The 21,497-nt window shown below is 29.2% G+C and overlaps 1 protein-coding gene across 1 annotated transcript in view; it reads left to right on the top strand.

The window, feature by feature from the left end:
• Positions 1-21,497, top strand: part of LOC126844468 (carbonic anhydrase-related protein 10) — an 85,887-nt gene that overhangs the window by 59,646 nt on the left and 4,744 nt on the right. The window contains exons 4-8 of the mRNA XM_050582687.1: positions 6,879-7,015; positions 7,763-7,954; positions 8,725-8,820; positions 14,496-14,562; positions 14,630-14,784. Of these exons, the coding sequence (XP_050438644.1) occupies positions 6,879-7,015; positions 7,763-7,954; positions 8,725-8,820; positions 14,496-14,562; positions 14,630-14,784 (647 nt within the window). The remainder of the gene's footprint in view (positions 1-6,878; positions 7,016-7,762; positions 7,955-8,724; positions 8,821-14,495; positions 14,563-14,629; positions 14,785-21,497) is intronic.

The following is a 21,497-nucleotide window of genomic DNA, read 5'->3' as shown; positions in this document are numbered from 1 at the left end:
GCAATAATTTAAAAAAAAACTCTAATGACTTCCAAATTTGAATGATACAGTGATACTGGTATACAGAAAAAGTTAAGGTAATATTATGTATTTTTAGTAATAGAATGGATACGACTAGGATTGATTGTCTTTCTTAATAATTTGTTTCATGTTATGTTAGGCAGTAGAATGAACGTTATTTTCATATGCCTGCCGATATTTACCTGCTGTGATTTTTATTGATATTATTGATATGCGTACACAAGGTTATCACACTAACGTAAGACTTTATTTTTAATAGTCATTTTTGTAGCTTTTCAAAATAAAAAAAATGCTGTTGGTTTTTTTATAAATATTTCAAGGTTAGCGTGTTTTTATCATTTTCAGTTTTAATGATTTCTGAAAATCTGTGAACCATAGGCGCCATTAGGAGGGTGCTAGGGAGACTTTAACACCCTCAGACTAAAAATTACCACCCCCAAAATTTCATACCCCAATACTTGATTTGTACGCATACAATTTTAATAATTTACATACTCAGTACAACATTTTTAATTTTTGAATATTTTTGTTTTAAAATATTTTATTTTATATCTAATGGTTTGAAGATACAAATTATGTTTAGTCAGGTATACATAATTTTAACACTCCCTAAAATGTAGGTCTAGTTGCGCTTATGCGGTAAACTTACAGACTCAAATGACTTCATCTTAATTACACTCCGACTCGACTGTGCTGTATATTTTCAAATATATGTATATATATATATACCTACAGAGTATCCCACAAAGATTCGACAAATGAAATAACTTTTGAACTAGTAAATAATTTTTTATTATTTTGTACTCATTATATGTTGTACAAAATAATCAATATAGTTTTTTATAATTAAAAATATAATTCTAAATTATTATAATTATTATAATTATAGGTAACTGTTTTAGTTAATAAAACGCTTTCTCCTTCATTACCACTCAGTGCCAAAGAAATATTGCTCACAAACATTTACTTTGTAGTAATGCTTTAGGAAAGTAAATTTGTTAAGTTTAAAAAAAGGAATTCCTATAATTTATATTAATTGGGAAATAAATAGAAACCGTTAGAATGGTAAAGTTCGACATTTTACAGTGTTCATCGTAATTTTGTTTTTTCTAGAGTAGTTTTGATTGTACACAAAACATAGGGTTTAATTTTTGTCAAAAAAGTACCTGTCCTGGTGTTTTTTCAAAACAAACTTTGACGGAAAAACGGGTTTATTGCGATATCCCTACGGGTTGATCGAAGAAGAGGTCACGGTCGGTGGACACCTGAAAAGTTATTCGTTCCCCGCCAAAACTTAGTATTCCCCCAGAGGAGAAGCTTGCCCTATTCGATCGACGATTCCCACGTGTTACGGTTTAATGAACGAAATTACTTTTTTTCGATAGACCGCAATGCCATTACCTTAAACGCAATTATTGCACAATTAATCAGACATAAAATACACCGGTATACCCAGAGGTAAGTTGCGGATTGAGGGGGAGGGGTTGAAGCATCAACTGTCCTCTGTGTAAGACTGGTCTATCTAACAATGTAATTTTTAATCTATCATGATGAACTGATGTTTAAATAATAATATCGTTGGCGATGTTATAATTATCATTCACACATTGATTTCAGATTTGCACCACTTTAAAACACTAGATTTCCAAACTATAGTCGGAGGAAATGTTGCATTTTGAAATACCTTATGTCGTCTCATGTCAGCCAAGACAATTTATTTAACTTAAAAAATAATCTTACCTTCCTAAAATCCATTACAGTCTTAATTATTTACATTATTAATTCGTAATTACGACTAAACTTTAAAGTTACTTACAAATTCTGCGCACTTTTAGAATATTACAAACTTTTTAATAAATTATTTACTTGACGTTGTTCGTTTTTTCGTAGCGTACACTTAAAGTAGTGCCTTTGAATCGCTAATAATAGGCAATAAAACATACAATACGATATACACGTATTGTGTTGGCGAGAACAAAGGACGTTCAAAGATATTTTTGATTTCCTTAGGTATAATGTTACCGGCATCAAATTTGCTTTCCCAGTAAGTCGAGATGAATAATTGGGTAAATGCATAAAGGACAAACAGACATACATTCATTTTTTTATACATAGATAAAACAATTAGTACAGAATACTATATGATTATATTGACTTTACATTTAGTTGTCATAATAAAAATATAAGGTATTACTTTGGTACCTGGTTTTACCATCTAGAATATTCTTACGAAATCCGTGATTTGAGTTATTACTTTTAAAGTTATTAGATTTAATATGTTCTAGTATCAGTCAAATATAATTTAAGAAGTACTTTTTACCTAATTTTCAAGTATTATTGAAAACAATTATTCATTATTTAATTATGTTAAAAAAATTCAACTGTCAAACAAATACATTCCATAACACGTTAGTCAGGCAGCAAATGAGTATTATATACGTGTATGCATGTAAAAAATGTATGCTTATAAATGAGTAAAGCCGTTTTTCCAAGTTTCATTGAACCGTTTGATATCAATGGCTCCCTAAGTGGCTTTTCCTACTTGACAACCGATTTGTTTAATTGGCTATTGGGGTGTACCCACTACCGCTTTTAGGCATTTCACGTACGATTTCTTTCCACTTCTCTCCCTCTAACCCTTGTTTGTCATTTTGACAAGCCGCAAAAAAAACCTTAACCCTCGTGTTGTGTAACAACTTTGTGATATACTAAGCCAATTTGAATTCGGCAGAGGGCTAATGCGTTCTCTGAAGTTTATTGTTTCCCCTCGTGTAATGTGATGTCATTAATATATTTGTTAAAGAAATTGGTTTTTTTAACATGGTAAAAACAAATTTTGAATAACTGCGGGTCAATCTGGACAATTAAAACTTAACAAACAGTTTAGAATTATGATTGTATTGAAACTTTTATGGATTGAAATACTGATTTTATAATGTTCGATTGTATCCATGTATTTATTTATAGGCTTACAGTTCGGACATAGGCACAATGCAAGGGGAGCTTGAGTAAGATTATCACTTCTTCCTGATTTTTAAAACTAGCACTTTCAAAATTATTTACGCTTTTTGTATAAAGTTACATATGGTCTTTTTAATAGTTTCGTTGTTTAAGTCCCTTAGTTTTTTTAAGCAAAATTGTGCCCCTGGCAATACTTACCGTTTTATGGCGATAGATACACTCGAAAATTGTTAAATTATAGTTTAGCAATAGTTATATTTATTGGTTTATATTGCTAAATTCTAAAAACATAATATTAAAATTCACATTATGAGTCAGATATCAAGAACGTACACAGGGGAACAGAAATAATTTCACGCCGACTTGAGTTCCTTCATTTACATATCATTTCATTATCATATTATATCAAACCGTTCATTGTTCCAACACGCTGTGTGTCGATTATATAATTTAGGTCGGTCAGATCTATATTATCATCTCGTTTATCAAATAATTAATTTTTTGTAATCGATAATGACTAACGAAAACATGAGCAGTTATGTGTGCGTGCCTGTAATTTACCAATGTAGTTATTAATATATCATGTATTTTGTGTGTAAACTGTATAGTGTGCTACTAGAGCAGACCACACCCTCGGAAAACAAACCGTGTGTGATGAGAAAAATAGCCAAGGAGAGCCCACAAAACCCTATGGCGTAGCCCTCCACTTAATACCTAGGCCGCACGCTAACTATCAATTTGTCCGTTGCCCATGTTTATACAACTAATATAGTGAATTATATCGTATAGGCTTGGGGTTATGTCCAGACATAAGCGATTAATATATTTAAACGTTGATAGGGAAACAACAGCGTTATATTTTTAAAAAAAAGCATCGAAACCGAGGGGGTTAAAAAATGCCTTTAAATTATAGTGTACCGTTCATAAAAGCAATTATTTTTTAATAAAAAAATTGTTATTTCACTTATATATATTGCGAAAAAACTACAATTTATAATGCGTTTTAACAAAAATTAAGCCATCTAATAAAAGTAACAATAGGAAAAATATGTTCTAACATACGTTATAGCGAATCCTTCTTATATGTATAAATTACACCGTAAACCACAATTATTTTTCACAACTTTTTCACTGAATCCGAATTTGGTCTTATTCTAAAATGTCCTAGCTAGTCTAGTTATTTTTTAGATCACCCCAAAGTTATAAAAAACATGTTTTCCTCAAAACAACGAAAATATATTTATATTTTATAAATGCTGTAACTATATTTATTAACACTGTTAGCCTATTTCGGAACAAAAACTCATGAAATGGTAAAATTACTGGTACAGGTTATAATTTATATCATTAATATCCTAATAAAGCTTTGGGGTGTACTATATTTTATAAGATATCCAATAAAAGCAATCCAATAGTTAAAATATCAATCAATGAGGAATAAAAATGTGGCTAAACTACTTTAAATTCTTGTCAAATATCATTTGGCGTTTGTATATTTTCGAAAAAACTGTTGTCATCGATAGTTCTTTACATTTCTTATTCATGCAATCGTTTATTCTTTAATATTAATAGATATTTTTTTATTTCCTTAACCTTAATAATATTATAGACTTTAGTGTCTTTTTTTATTAACAACTAATTATTTCAGAACTCATCCGTTTTGGGCGTCGATCATATTAATATTGTGTGATTTTTCATTCGTCCTTTCCTACAAGATACATACATAAGTGTTGATCTCTTGGGAACCCAAAATCATAACATATAATCATAAAATGTAGCTTCTTTTTCGTGCCATGAGTAATAATTATTTATGTTCATTTATTTACTAAATCCGGAAAAATTAGTTATTTACTTACTAAAACCGCTTTATTTCTATAATTTTATTTTTGAATTAATGCGAGATACCATCATTAAAGTTTACTAATGGATGTTCTTAAGCCGAACTACTTCAACAAGGCTTTATGTAACAATTCATGTGACTAGTAGATACATGACAAAAATAACAATGAACTATTTTTTTAGTCTCTTTAATATGTCTTAGGTAACTATACAAGTAAATTGTACATTACTATCAACATACTATTATTATGAGATATTTATTAAAACGTGAGGAGTTTATTTTCATTGTTATTGTTATTTCAAAACAAAAATTAGGCCTGTTACAAAGCTCTGATGGGACGATTTGCCGTTTTGAACGGTCGTAACTTGCAAATGTAAGTATCATTCTAATTGCCATACAATATTGTACTAGTTGGGTAAATATGAATTGTCATTGCAATGGAAATTGCTTTATTCAAATAAAAACATTTTTTATCTGTAAGCGACGTGAACGGATGATTTTGTATACTGTCAACCTAGTTTAATGCAGCAAAAAAATGACTATTGTTCATACACGATGGATGTACAATTGAGTACATATTTTAATTACTTTGAGTTCACTACCGACGGCTTATGTTAGTTAACCGTTGATAACGATGGTCACACGGTATACCCACTGTCACACGATTTTTCTACGGAAAATTCATTAAAATAAAACCATTTTGCGTTTGAAGGTATGACTTGATGGGCTTTTTAAAGTCGTCAACTGCAGTTCAGTCACAATAAACGTTGTTTGAAACTAGTATCTCCTTTGGCCGAGTTATTCATTTAAATATTGCTTCTGAATCGCCCCAAACATGCCATTTTTATATATCCATTTGGCAGACTTTGTTCCTACCATTTATTCAAGGCGTATAATACGTATGTATGTTTATTTTTGTTCGACCTTACGAATCATCAGCTACACGGATCGTGAAATATTTGAAGTATGTCAATGTTTCGTTCGTGTGACATGGATTTTGTGTTTTGTTTTTATATCGTTTAAACCGTGAGCACTGTCGATACGGACAATAGCCATAACTAAAAATGGTGCTGTTGTACGAACAAAATGCAAGTACATATTGGCTAACATAAAGTATTTATGACCGGCAAGAGATAAGCGGTGGTAAAAACGCTTATTGTGATCGTAAATAATAATAATTTTTCGATGAACTCTGTGAACGAAAACGCTTTGGAAAGTGTTCGGCGTTAAGGTATTGCCGTAAACCCTTAGAACGGTTACCCCGATGTCAGTATCGGTCAGGGTGTTAGTGGTGGTCATCGGAGAGTGGCAAGTATAATATGCAGACATAAAATATATGTTTCGGGTGCTAGTATTTCATATTACTCGGCCATCCAAACGAGTTGTCTATATATATATATATATATATAAAATAATAATAATAATATTAATTTCCATGTATCAGAGAGTGGATAGTAGTCGTGTCCAAATTCCCACCAGGATTTACTAATTTAACACCTAGGTAAATAAAGTTATTACTTTCAGTTGGTTTTAAGCCATGGTTTCCAAGTTATTGTGCTGCTCCCGGTGGTCTAAAATATAATAATGACTGGTCAATAACATGTTTTGAATATCAGTAATTTTACAAATGTATTGTGGTATGTACAGTTTAAAAGTACGGGTGAGTGGAGAGGTTCTCGGCTACTCATCCTCCACAAATAAGTGTTTATCTATATACTTGTTTTTATCAAGGGTATGCTTAAGACATAATTATAACCCATGTCAAAAATGATCAATCCATAAACATATTACCTAGACGAGCGACAAAGGTTTTGAGCTTAAATATTCCAAGTGCAAATATAGGTTGCCTGATACGCGTGACCGGTACATGAAGTAATTAAGTTGAAATCTGCCAAGATTTCAGTTCACCTCGGTGGTAAATAAGTAACTTCTCCGGACACTCTACCGTGGCTCCGCCGGGAACAATAATAATAATTACTCTAATTTCTGCGTAACACGAGTGTATTATTATTATTATTTTAACTGTGTGTATCATCCTTGTATGTATCTATTACAGGTCCGGCGTTTTGGGGGTTAATAAATCCGGAGTGGAGCCTGTGCAACAAAGGTCGACGGCAATCTCCCGTCAACTTGGACCCGGATAAGTTGCTGTACGATCCAAACTTGACTGAATTACACGTGGATAGACAGCGGGTGAGTGCAAATAGACAAAAATAACTCTTCCGTGGGACATCGAAGAACATTACGGTCATTTTAAGTCAATTACAGCGGCACGCAGTAAACACATTTCAATATTATTCAAAAAAACATACAAAAAAAAAACCATAAGCCCGTTAGGAAATATGGTACAATAACAAAAGATAAACTGCTACTAATTGGTCAAATAATGGAAACATCACGCGTATTAACTTATTATTTTAGCGCCTCAATTAAAAACTGAAACAAAACAAATCATCTTTTAAGTGTTTTTATATCATTATTAACATGAATTCACAATTAAATACTACTTGGAACATCGGAAACTAACATGCACTGATAAATATTTTTTCGTTTTCGAACGAGGTCTTTGATATAATATTCCAATACATGTGTTCTTCAACAAATTTATTTATTTGTAGCTCTTTCTCTTTTTCTAGTCTCGTGATAACTTCCTACGGATAAAAAACAAAAAACAGTATTTTATTTAACTATTATTGTATATTATGTACAATAAATGGGTAATAAAAACTAATTATTTTTAAAAAGATTCTTATACCTACATAAAGAAATACATTTTAAATAGAAATAGGATCCAGTTAAAATACATAAAAAATAACGAAATGAATAAATGTTAAAGTTCTGTTAAAACCATATGAACTTAATACCAATATGTTGTGTATTAATAATTTGTTTTATTACCATTGTTTTATGGATTGCATAATGTTGAATTTAATCCAACAGGTGGACGGAATCATATGCAACACTGGTCACAGCGTCATGTTCTATTTAAATCACAACACTAAAAATCATATCAACATCACTGGAGGACCATTGTCGTACAAGTACCAAGTCTATGAGATACACATACACTACGGTCAACAGGACGAGATGGGATCAGAACACTTAATTAATGGCTATTCGTTCCCGGCAGAAGTAATTACTATTATTAGAGTCTCAGTAACCGATTGCCGTTTAAGTAAACAATTATGTTCTTTGAATAATATTCTTAAAAAATCCCAGATTCAACTTGCTATAGAAATCAATTTGAAAAATTATCACTAAAACTTGGCAATACAAGTACATATTTTGGACATTAAACTAAATGTAAAATTATTTATTTTTATGTATTCTCGACTTTTAGAATTTAAAGTATATAAATTGCTTAGAATTTCTAAGTAAAGTGTAAACATTAAAAAAATAAGAAACAGTAGATGATAAAATGTCAAAAGCAAAACTAGAATGAAAAGGGGTAGGAAAGTAGAAACAAAATAGAGAAGAAAGAAAAATACAAGATATTTTGTTAATGCTTTAGATTCGCCATAGAAAGATTTTTGCATTTTAAATAATTTTCAAATTTATAATTATTGTTACTTCAACCTAATATCCAAACCCCTTCAGTATCCAGCAGACCATACATATTCAGGCTTTTACATTTTCATTTTATTATACTTAATAAATATAAATTATGCTGGTTTCATTCACTACTAAAACGCAAATAAAAAAAATCATCCAATCATGTAGACTTTTTTTATAATAAAATTAAATCTGGTAAATTATTTCTGAAATTCCTTATTTTCTTAGCTACTGTGACTAGTTTTCCGGATACCATGTACTCATGTTTATAAAATACATTGCTTACGTTTAATATTAAGTATCCAGATATATTATATAAACTAAAAATTGTTATTTTTTGTTCATTTCAGATTCAAATATTCAGTTATAACTCTCAACTCTTTGCCAACCATTCGGATGCAGTACAGAGATCGCATGGCATCGTCGTTTTATCATTACTCGTTCAAGTACGTACATCAGTGAAATCTGAATTAAATAAAAACATAGAAAAAATGATAAAATTCCAGGTACATATTTTTATTGAATGAACTAGTAAATAGCACAATGACAATCGAGAAAGCTAACTTTCCTCTAATTACTTCATTTTTTGGCTTTTCAACTGACATTCTACGCATTATAAGTCTGATTCAAACCTGGCAACTAATACATTTATAGATGCTTTTCATACATCTACCTTGCCTTTTGTTCACAAAGTCCAGTTTAATAAATCAACTTTTTTCCGTTGGGCTACTTATAACCTTAATGACTTAGTTCGCCAAAAAAAACAGAGTTCACGCTTCACTTGAATTCACATCTCATCCTCTGGACTGGTGCTCAATTGTCTTCCTTCGTACTATGTACAAATTTGAATCCAAGAAATGCTACAAAACTTTTGTTAACCACACAGAGCACTCTTTTTCTATGGAGCCAAATAATACCTGATTCGTAATCCTCGCTCAATCCTAGCTCAAACTATTAACTCTACGTCTGCGTCTCATTGTTTAGTCCAGATGGTAACCGTTCTTTCTCCTGTGTCACCTAAGGTATGTTATATCTTGGATTCTCTTTCGCCGATCTTTAGACAAATACATTTGTTCAGACATATGTAACATTGGCTTAGTAACTCCTATTTTTAATTTTTAGAGGTGGTAAACTATAGGCCAATATCAGTCCTAAAGCTTTCCTGCAAAAATTGTTAAGTCCTTCATTTAATATATTATCCAGCTTTCTGTAACTCGATTCTTATTGATGAACATTAGGGCTTTCATCCACCGCGCTCGACAACCAATTGTAATGTAATGACATTGTCTAGAAAAAATTTAAGCAACACTTGTAATTAAAATTATATAGTGAAAAAATAAAATTATGAAATATTTCAAAAAAACAACAATTATAAAAACTGCGTATACGCGTAATAAATGAACAGAAAATTTTTGTATTTCTCGGTTTTTTATGTTCCTTATGTGTTCTTGAAACCTAACTCCAATATTTATTTTTGTCTATGATACATAACGTTTATCATATTATTCATATTGTATTTTATAAATCCCCGATTGTAATCTTTGATGCCACTTAATAAAGATTTTAAATTATTACTTTATGATGTAACTAGAGTTGTTCCGTAATTTTTTAATATTTTTGAATTCCCATGAGATACCAGGAAAACAATCCATATCCGATTTTATAATATTTCCATCGTCCCTCCTACTAAGCATGTGGTTATCCTAACTTCCATGGACCATTTATACTTATTAACTAATCTAAACATGATATCTGCATTATATCTATTAAATTTAGATATTTCAATAATTATTATTAAATTATGTTTTTTTAACAAAATAATTTTTGAACTTAGGAATATTGACTAATCTGAAAACCATACTATTAAATGCTGTCATTTTATATTGCCAGCATTGATTTGAACCATTAGAAATGTACCTAAACATGTTCCGAATGGTGTCTTTTTATAAAGTTCGCTATCCCGTTCTCCTCTCATACTGCATAAAAGGGGATTGTCTTCTATCTGTCAACAGTAGTGTACAGGATTTGGGTTTCACCTTTGTCTCTTTGCTCACATAAATTAATAAACCAGAGCCCTCAAAATATTAGGCTTTATTAATATTATTTTTAGCGAGTTTAATATATATGAATCCCTCCTAAAGAGTCTAAGATTTGATTGCACGATTAAGTTTTAATCTTAGGATGTCGTGGTACTCGGGTTTCTATATTTATATTATAATGGAATAGTGCTGAAATAACCGTCGTCGTTTATCATTTCGTTTTATTGTGTAAACGTGTATGTGTATAGGGCTGAAAAACTATACCGTGTAGTCAGTTTTTGGGGGGCGGAAAACTAGCATAGGTGCTGAATGTGGTTCGGTGTTTAATAATAATACAATAATACACGGATGTTGGCTGAGCGAGTGCGTGTGGTTGGAAATGACATTGGTACGGCCCATCGTCTATACAAAACCTATTACGATAACCATTTGATTTACGTTCAGCGAGCTTTTCATAGCAAACATCATCAGAATCACCTTTTTATTATTATTCGTCGGCTGTGTAAAGTTAAACACTTATACAAAACACAAATTTGCATTTACCTTCTTTTTGTAAATTAATTAAATTTCCTCGGCGAACGTCAAACCCTTAAATGGGTATTAACGGCCACTGTGCCGGCTACGAAATTTAAGCAATTAACGCTGAAATCAGGCACACTATACAGCAGCTAAAATTTCTATTTGTGTTTTCCAATTTAATAAATAAAAATAACACAATAGCTTGAGTAAGATGGGCGGCGTTTCGCCCTTGCACATGTTGCAAATGTATTTTTCTATGTATTAAGTATTCATTACGGACTGCATATAACAGCGGTCGTGGAAGAATGACAATAGTGTAATTCGTATTCAAAATTGACCTAGACTCGTTTCTGAGCGAGAATTTCATGTAGGAAAAATAATACTACGTACCACGGTAAACATTCAACTGAGAAGAAAAGGATGAGATGCAAAAAAGAGGTTGGCAATACAAAAACTGCCAAAAGACTACAACATAATAACATACAACATTAAAACTAATCTAGCGAAAAATGGTAGGATAAATATTATGAAGAATAATAACATTTTATTTTGCAAATAATAAATTTTGTTAGGATTTCATTTTTTTAAAACAAATTAGTGATTCTGTTAGTGATGTTTGTTTAACTTAAACAATAATCCTTCTTTTGCTTTAAAATATATTTTTTTCCGTTTGTCTAAATATTTACAATTTTTATATTCTAACCATTTGTTGGTAAATAACATGGAATACCTCTATTGCCCCTGTTTTTTTTATGTAAAACGTGAAACATAATATTATTGTTTTAGTGCTATATTTTATGATAAGATGACATCAAACAGGGGTTGAAGTGTTTAACAGTTATAAAACAAAATAACACATTTTATTTCTCTACTACAAGAAAAACGTCATATCGTGGGTTTTCTTTTCTCTCTCCCCGTCGCCTTAACTTTCTTTACTTTTACATTTCAGTGTCGCTATGATGCTAATTTCAGTTAGAACCTCAGTCAAAAAACTTAAAATTACAGCGCCCTACATTTGTTTTAAAAATAGTCAAATTAGTAATAGCAAGTCGAATAAGGGTGTAAGTCGATTTCAGTGATTTTACAGGGGAGCGATTTTAAACTTTGACCAGCTGCCATAAATCCCTACTTAGCCAACAACTCACATCTCTCTCAAGGTTTTTTTGTTAGTCCAACGAGTTAGACATTTATTCAAAGTGTGCTAGACGCCTCGGACTACATGCTAGTGTACTTAGTCAATTTTTACCAAAATTCGACTTACACACTTTTTCAAAGTTGTTACAGATATATTATAATACTCGTATATCGTCGGCTTCTTGCCAAAATTCTTTAACGGCAAAAATTACGGAAAACAGAATTTTCAATTTTTGAGGTATTCGCAATTTTTTTCGTATGAAACCTGATATAGCACTGTATTCAAATATATGGGGGTATTCCAATAATATGTAACTTAACACAGTTTTTTATACTATTACATTTTTTATATTAGCCGTTAATGAGTCTTAATAATGTGTTATTTTAATTTAGCATAAACTCATTAACCCATTAATGAGTTTTCACTATGTCGATTTTTTAAATTAGCCGTTGTTAAAATATGAAATTATTAGTAAAAAGATATTTAGAGTGGGAAGTTCACTATAATCACCTGTTGTCAATCGAAAGAAAATTATGTTTTACCCTAGATACCCTAGAACAACTTTCATCTAACTAATCATACTATCAGATAATATGGAAACAATGAAATCGGTTACTTAGATAATAGATTAATTGATTAATTCTAAACTTCTATTATTATCGAAAAAATGTTATTACAATGACTACGGTGAACTTAAAATATAAAAATGCCACATTGTCATATTAACTATTCTTTTTTATACATTCTGTAGTGATATCCAAGATAAAAATATACAAAGATATTGATATATACATATATTTTAAAAAAACCTTCCTAATTACTGCTTTACCAAATGCCTAGAATACAGGTACAATAAAAATAACTAAATAACGGGCTTAAAAGTAAAGGTCAACGGGAAAGATTTATGTTACTATATTTCTTAGATCGTGTGAACGTCTATAATATGTGCGCATTTTGTAAGTTTAATAATAAGTGCTGTGTGTGTCTCGAAGACGTTTTTCATGGACAATTTAAAATGAAAACAGTTGAACACTTTCTTCGAGCTGCCCATAAAACTTTTTGGAGTTTCCGTTATTTTTGCGCATCACACTTCGGCTAAGTAAACAACACCTGATGGTACGCCGTCTGCTGTTGTAGCAAATTGTTTTCAATCCGTGTTGGCTACTGCTGTTCTTTTCTCTTGTATACTATTTATTAAACGCTGGTTATGCTGTTCAATTTTTTAATCTTTCATTTTTAAAATTAATGTTCGATAATAATAGTTAGTTTTCCTAGTTTGGCCCACATCAAACAATTTATGCGAGGAAAAACGTACTATGTAGGCTGGTCTCTCTTTAACTTTTATATAGTTAATTCGAGAGACTATTTTTTTAATTCATCATTAGAACTTTTAATATTGTCTTTTAAATTTTAAATTTTAGATTCCTTAATGGCCAAGAGTAGGTATAAGCCACTATTTTCAGCACATTATTCCCTCTACAAGTTATTATTAGGTATATACTTTAAGTGTGCCTTAAAAATAATGTTGGAAAATAATATAACAATTAGGTATTTGAAGTTATCGGATTTCGATTTTAAATAATATAATGAACTTGGATTTTCTTCCAGGATAATTTTATGTAGACTTCAAAAAAAGGCCTGTGTTCAATGTTCCTCGACCTTGCCTAAGTCGGATTTTTATAACTGTTGTGAAAACAATTTTAATTTTGCTTAATACAAATTTAAATAGTGGCTTTATTTTAATGGTATGTTTTAACAAAAACATTTAAATAAAATAATAATTTAAATATTCATAATATTGTTATGTGTAGCATGAAAGTGGCATACAATTCAATATCCTTATTCTACTTTTGATACCATAGTAAATTTTTCAAGAAAAATATGTAAAGAATAACGTTACATAAAAACTAATTCTATTGTCTATAAGGAAAATATATGCTTAGTGTCAAAAGAAAAATCAAGATGATATAATTGTTATCTGTGACCATTTGTTGAAAAACTTAAGCCCTCGAGCCTGAATAATCACATGCCATATTATTTATTTTGTTGGTCGTCCACACTATGCAATGCGCTGTGACGTTCAAGTTTGAAAACACAAATACCTTCCTACTCTATTTATACACGGATTGTTTATGGAAGTCTTAGGTGAATAATTTATGACACCGCAAAATATTTTAAATGTATAATGTCCACAATCACACAATTTATGGATCCGCTTTTCATACTGCAATGGCTTGTTTGTTTTCTTGAGTTTTTTTTATAAAAAAATAATCGCAAATTATTAAACAACTTTCGGGCGATAATAATCAAAATCAATCTAATCAAAAAAAATATATTTTTTTCAAATCCTTTTTAGTACAACCATAATATACTAATTGAAAGTTTTCTATGTAATTTTAAAAATTAATACTATTTGACATTATTTCAGCTTGGAGATTTATCAAATCCAGAGTTACGTATTCTCACAGACCAGTTAAATATGATCAAATTTAGCGGTAAGTAAAAAACAAAAAAATCAGCATTCTGCTAGAAAATTTGTATTTTTTAACATACTGTTTTTAGGTGACGAAGTTCCGGTAAGACGCTTATCACTCGCGGATCTGTTGCCCGATACCAAATATTACATGACCTACGACGGTTCTACCACGGTTCCGGCATGCCACGAAACTGTCACTTGGTTGATTTTAAATAAGCCGATTTACATAACTAAACAACAGGTAATTAATTATTTTTAGAAAAAACCAGAGTCTTATTGAATCTTTAATAAATTCCGGCGTTTACTTTTGTCCTAAAAGTTATTACTATTTGAAATAACCTATAAGAAAATTATGATTTATAATTTAATTTAATTCTAAATATTCTTGAGTTTATGGGCTACATTTTATTTTTAAGAATAAACCAAAAAATTGAATTATTTACTTTTTATTTTCGAAAATTACAAATAAAAATCACAATAACTAAATTAAAAAAAATTAAATCTATGACCTAATTATTATAAAACTTCCATACTTTTGATTCTTCTAAAATATATTTTAATTAATAAATCTCGGCTATAAACAGTAAGTACTTTTTTGATATGAAAAGTTTTAAAACCTAAATTTTCGAAACAAACCACTAAACATTTTTAAGTTAAAAATAGATAACTTAAAATATATATTATTTTATACTATTAAAAATATGATTTTATAATATCGATTATGTACTACTTACTTAACTAATTACAAACTATTAACCGAGATTTAGTATGTTACCTAGGTAAGCTAGTTGAAGGGAGTGAAGGAAACAATGTAAATTATTCCCTTACAATTTGAAAGGCTCCATACCGGTTTAGAACTTCAAATACATTTTTGATATTATATCATAATGATACACTAAACGTTTTTAAAAATATTAAGTACTTTACTTAAAACCTTTTTAAAGTCATTCTTTATGTTCTGGATTTTTTTTGGAATAAAGCAATACAATTTGTAGTTAGTGTGAAAAGAAAGTTTAGTCAACTGTGTACAACTTTCCAGGAGATCAAAACTAAAATCTGATAAATAAGGTCAGACGAACATTTTAATATTTTTTAAAAACATTTTATCAAAACAAATTTTATTTTAAGCAAAAATACATTTTGTATAGCCTAGTATAATTTAAATTTGTATAAATACAATATATATAAGAATGCTTTAGTTAAATGAAAATTTATTTTACTTATTTTGCATTCTGATTAGAATCATAAGACATCAATTTAACTAAAGTGGATTGCAAGCAGTCTATTTTTTAGACGTTTTGGACCAAAAAACCAGACAAAATTTCGACTACTTAAGTTGGTCCGATTTCAATTTTGTAAAGATATACGAGGTCTTTGACAACTTTACTAGGTTATCTAGGTAACAGATTTTTGATTTTTTTTATATAAAATAATTGGGTTTTAACATTTGCAAATTGAATTTATTTAATTACAAGGAAATACAATTTTTCAATGAAATTCGGCTTTCTACATAACACTACTTAATATTGTATTAATATCCATTATTTTTTACAACGTTTGTCAATTTTTTCAGTAACTCATTTTACACAGTTTTATCCTTAACGTCTTTTCCACTCGCACTCACAAATTAATAGTTTTACATTTTTGGCGTTGGCGAACTTTTATAACTGACTGATATCTATCAAAATCCAGTAAAAATAAAAAAAATATGGTGACTGAATGTAATTTGTAATCCCTTCAAGTCTGAATTAAAATGACTGAATGGTTGTTATTCATAATACAAATATTTAGACATCAACTATTGTATATAATTTAAACGATTTTTTATAATTAGAATTGTAGTTGACACATGATAGTATCGAAAAAGTAATTATATTTTTTAAATTTTATTAAAAAAATCATACACTTTTGGTTTACCCTAAACTTACACTTGAGTGTTGACCATATCGCATTGGGCCGATTACGATAATATTTTTAGTTATTTTATAACTAAAAAATACATTTTTTATAATCTGTTGACAACATAAATTTCATGGACGCCGTTTAAAAGTTAAATGGAATTTTAGATCGATAATCTAAAGTATATTAGCACAGAGTTCAAACAATTTTTTAATTATTGTTATCAATACCAGTTATTTAAAATGTAATCAAATAAGTGTTCATAAAATAGGTTTATATAATATATTGTTTCCTATCGTACCGTATATTGCAAAAGATATCGAATCGATGTGATTTCTAAAATTTTGGTAGATTGGTTTAAAAATAGTTATAGAATAAGGATATAGAAGAATATAAGGATATATAAGGATATTAGGATATAACTGTAACAACTGTGAAAAAGTGTGTATGTCGAATTTTGGTCAAAATTAACTAAGTACGCTAAGATGTAGTCCGAAGCGCCTAGACCAACAAGAAAAACTTGAGAGAGATGTGAGCCCCTGATTATTACATACTAATTTATGGGAGCTGGTCAGTTTAAAACCTTCCCCAGTAAAATCACTGAAATTGACTTATTGAAACACACTTATTCACAGTTGTTAGAGATATATAAGGACATATAGGTTTTTAGGTAACGCTATAAAAACTGACGATTTTTCAGGTTGTGTGCCAAAGTAAACACTTCACTTATCACTTTTATCTTTAATACCTTATCTCTTTTCTCTCATGTCTTATCAGATAATTATTTATCAATTCTTTTATTCAAAACACAACCGCTATATCGCGCCACACGATGAGAATTTTCGTTAGGTTTTTCGGTAACACTGTAAAAACTGTCGATTTTTCCGGTTGTGTACCGAAGTAAAGACATAAAATGTCAAAAACAGATATAGACTAATCAATACTTGCTTGATGTATCGATGGAAGTAAATTTTTAATTTTTGTTTTAAATAATATTGTAAAAATCATTAAAAAAACTTAAAAAACTGCAATTTTTCCCATAGAAATTATTAATTAACCAAAAATAATTTTAGAATTGTGCCACAGTTGATATCTTGTAAATGCTATGAAGAATTTAAATGTTTTTTTTTCAAAGCTTAAAGCTAAGTATTTTTAAAAACATACTGTTTGAAATAGAAACATATATTTTTAAACAAAAATATGTCATATGCGTTTTAAAAGTTGAAAAAAAATATCAAACATCAAAAGTTCCCTATTTTTTGTGTTCATGTAAATATTTACAATTAATTTTAGCTTAATGTTTAGTTTTAGTGAAAAATTGCCTATACAATTCACCTTAATATATCCTATAAGTATATTTTGAAAAAACTTAGGTATTAAATTTCTCAATCACATTGTAATTTAATATTCTTTAAATCAATTGTGAAGTAGAATGTTGGTACAATGGATTTTTTTTTATGTCCAATGTCGTTTAGCCATTTTTTTGTAAGTTCATAAGAGCACTTAAACCGCTTAAAAATGGTTCATTATTACTCAGATACCGAACCAAGCCAAAAACGAAAAATCCACAATTGTGTACATTCGTCTTAACTTTAGAGTGTAAAGAATGGGATTTCATATCTCTTTTGTACAAAAAAACAATGGATGACTTTGGTCTTGACTAAATGATGATGAATTTTAACTTAATCGCAAAACTACAGCACCTGGCGTCTCAATTTTGAGGAATTTAAATAAGTACTTAAATAATTATTACACCCTGAAATTCGACACACTGACACGATTATGTTTAAAAACATTAAATAAAATTGGATTTTTCTATTTATAAAGCTAAAACAAAACTGATGTTTGTAAATTTTAAAGAATGTATTAAAATAAGGATTTATTAAGTTAATGACGAATAGACTTATTTTTTACGTATTTTACTATAATAGTGATTTAAATCATTTTTAGCAAAATAGTAGATAAAATAATTAATATTTTAATATAGATATAATAGGTCTGTAAACATCTAGAATAACGTACAAGTTATTAAATAGTTTAGGCAATCTTCTAAAAAAAAATATTTTTACTGACCAAATGGTGAATGATAATTATAAATACTTTCGTTATTACCAAAATAAATGAAATTAGTGTAGAGTTACCTGTAAAATTATTTAATAAAACAACTATAGTTATGTTTTGGCACTAATAAAAGGAAACGTGACATATTGACTGTCTTGTCTGTTATTATCAGATGGGGATCTAATAACAAAGTTTGGAGTACCTTGCAAAATATATATAATATACACAACAATAATTATGTATTGGTTTCGTCCGGTTGATTTTATAATGTTTGGCGTCTAGGTTTCCTTAGGAATGACACTGACCACAACGGTTGTAGTTATTGTTAAATACTACAGAACTACAGTGTACCGCTACAGTGTTCCGAAAATGATCTACGGCATAAGATAAGAACTTCCTTTGGTGAGGTTTAATAATTTTGCACACGCCACCCAAAGGCCTGTACTGGCTCTTATAACACCGGGGCGGGAATATCTTCAGAAATGATTGCTATTATTATTACCGTCATCGTGATGATTGATAATTAGTTATACGTGGCGTTAATTTTTTAATATCTTCCCTTTTGGTCGACCGCGAAGACCCGTAAAAACGGACACGGCAAATTGACGGTTCCGATTATGATGATGACCACTGCGAGTACGAGGGACGGGAAACACGGCTAAATGCAAAATCGTGTCCAGTGACTATTACCGAAACATGACGAACTCTTTGTGGTATTTGTCTGTGTAGGTATTTTATTATACCCTTTCGTCATGAAACCGTGTACGGTTTGATTACAACTTTAAGTTGTTGTAGCAATTATTAAAACTTACTATGTCCGCACTGGCCACTGTTAGCAAACAATTTTACGCTTTTTTTATTTTTTTTAGTTACCAAGTAAATCTTTATTTATATCTGGAACTTTATTCGGGACCTTGCTTTATTTTTCCTCGATAAAAAAAAATTATATCTCTACAAACGTACAATTTGAAAAGAACGATTGTATATTATAGAATATATACATGATTGTGTACAGCCTCGCTATAAATAGACTTTCAGATTAATTTTTATAATACTTTGATTCGCCAAACTACGCCTAAATAATAAAAAAAGATTCTATCATATCTAGGGAAAAGCGATTTTGAATTTGTTTAAACCTAATAAGATTATAAAAAAAAAATGTTTAGCGTGCTGTAATTTTAAATTGAAAAAAATGTAATTTATTTTGGGGTTTTTCGAAATTTTGATGGGGAAGAGGTGAATCAAATATACAGGTAAATTAAATTAACGTAAGACACTCATTTTGTCGAAAAATAATTTTGTGGTTTTTATTTTTTAAACATTTTTGTTTACGTTGTTTTCCAATATTAAAAATTAAATATTTACCTTTTTAGTAATTTCCAGAGCTCTATCGACTTTTAAACTTAAATGATAGCGTATATATGCAGCCTATATAATTTTTTAAATTAATAATAAGTTTATGAAAACTTTAAGTGATCGATAATCAGTTTGAATAATTACTTTTAATGTTTAAAATTTAGGATGAGAGGTGTAGTGTGTAAAGTCTTGAATGCAAATTTAAATAATACTACGATTTACCCTTCCACGCGTCCCAAAATTTGAACTTAATATTTTCAAAAGAGTGTATCCAAAACAGGTTGTTTGAAAACCAGCCAAAATGTACTGGAAATCATTCTTAATTAAAAATGTTAATTAAATATTCACGTTAAAGTTTAAGTTTTAAGATTTGATAGAGCTTTGGAATATACAAAAAAAAAGTAAATAAATAGAAGTATTATATTATTATAAATAGTTGTTTAGAAAAAAAATATATAAAATAATACGAACGGACCATTGTAAAAATAACTAACCTAACCCAAAAGTATAAATTTCTGATCATAAGTTCTAAAACTATAAAAAAAAGTTATTTAATGGAAAAAAAGGATAAACATTCTGCAGAAAAATATTAATAATATTTTCTTGTTTTATTATTGTTTATCAGTAGTAATATATCTAAGACATGTCTCAATCAAATGTCATTTGAATCAATGCACTTCGACATTTTCTTTAGTATGTTGTAGCATAGCGTGCTATAGTTTTAAGTTTTAATGGGTACATTTTTAGGATCTTTCACCCGATTTTGAAAAACTATTTAAAGGTTCTGGATTTGTCTATTTTAGTGTTGTAGTATTCGAATACAAAATAGGTAGTGTAGTAACTAGTGTAGTACACATTATACCACACTAGTTAAACTAAAATCTCGATTTTTTTTGTGGGTTGGTAATGTATAACGCCATTCAATTATTCTTGTTTTTCATTTTATATCTATATTTTATTCAGTTACACTCTTCTTACCGAATGAAATAAAATTAATACAATTTGTAAAACCTCACTACTAAGTAAAAAAGGTTATTTTATTTTAGACCTAAGTGGAACAAAATCAAAAGTAGGATTAGAATAATAACTAGTATGACAATTTGTTTAATTCCTCCAATATGAGAGCCAGTGGAATTTTCCCAAATTACTTTTTTTATACACAGGTTTTAAACTTAAGTCTTAAGTTTTTACTTGTTTGTTAGTCTATAAAATAACTGAAAATAATCTTTAAAATGAAGTAAAAGCATATATAGAACATTTATTATGTTACTAAAAAATGAATAATTTATATACTTTTATTAAGCTTAGAGTTCATTTTTGCCATTTAAATTTAAAACGTTATGTCAGAAAAATACAAAATATACCTACACGTAAAATTAAAATCTATAAAAAATTCTATACTTACTTTATAGCGGTAGAATTCGATTTAAACAATACATTATGTTTGAGGGTTTTTCTCACAGTTAAAAGGGAAATGGTTAAACGTTTTAACTTTGGCTATATTAAGTAACTTTTATGTACAATTATATTGTCTCTTGTAGATTTGTTGTATTATTATATTATTTGTTACAATTATTTATATTTAATAGCTAAAGATGCTTAAACAAAAGCTAAATACATAAATTATTATGTGTTTTT

This window comes from Adelges cooleyi, unplaced genomic scaffold, assembly GCF_023614345.1.
Source record: "Adelges cooleyi isolate 19-005CV unplaced genomic scaffold, UGA_ACOO_1.1 ACOO_flye_CR_arks_rails_tigmint_CR_PRNA_651, whole genome shotgun sequence".
NCBI lineage: Eukaryota > Metazoa > Arthropoda > Insecta > Hemiptera > Adelgidae > Adelges > Adelges cooleyi.
Note: the sequence above shows the minus strand (reverse complement) of the source record. Positions and strands in the feature narration are given on the sequence as shown.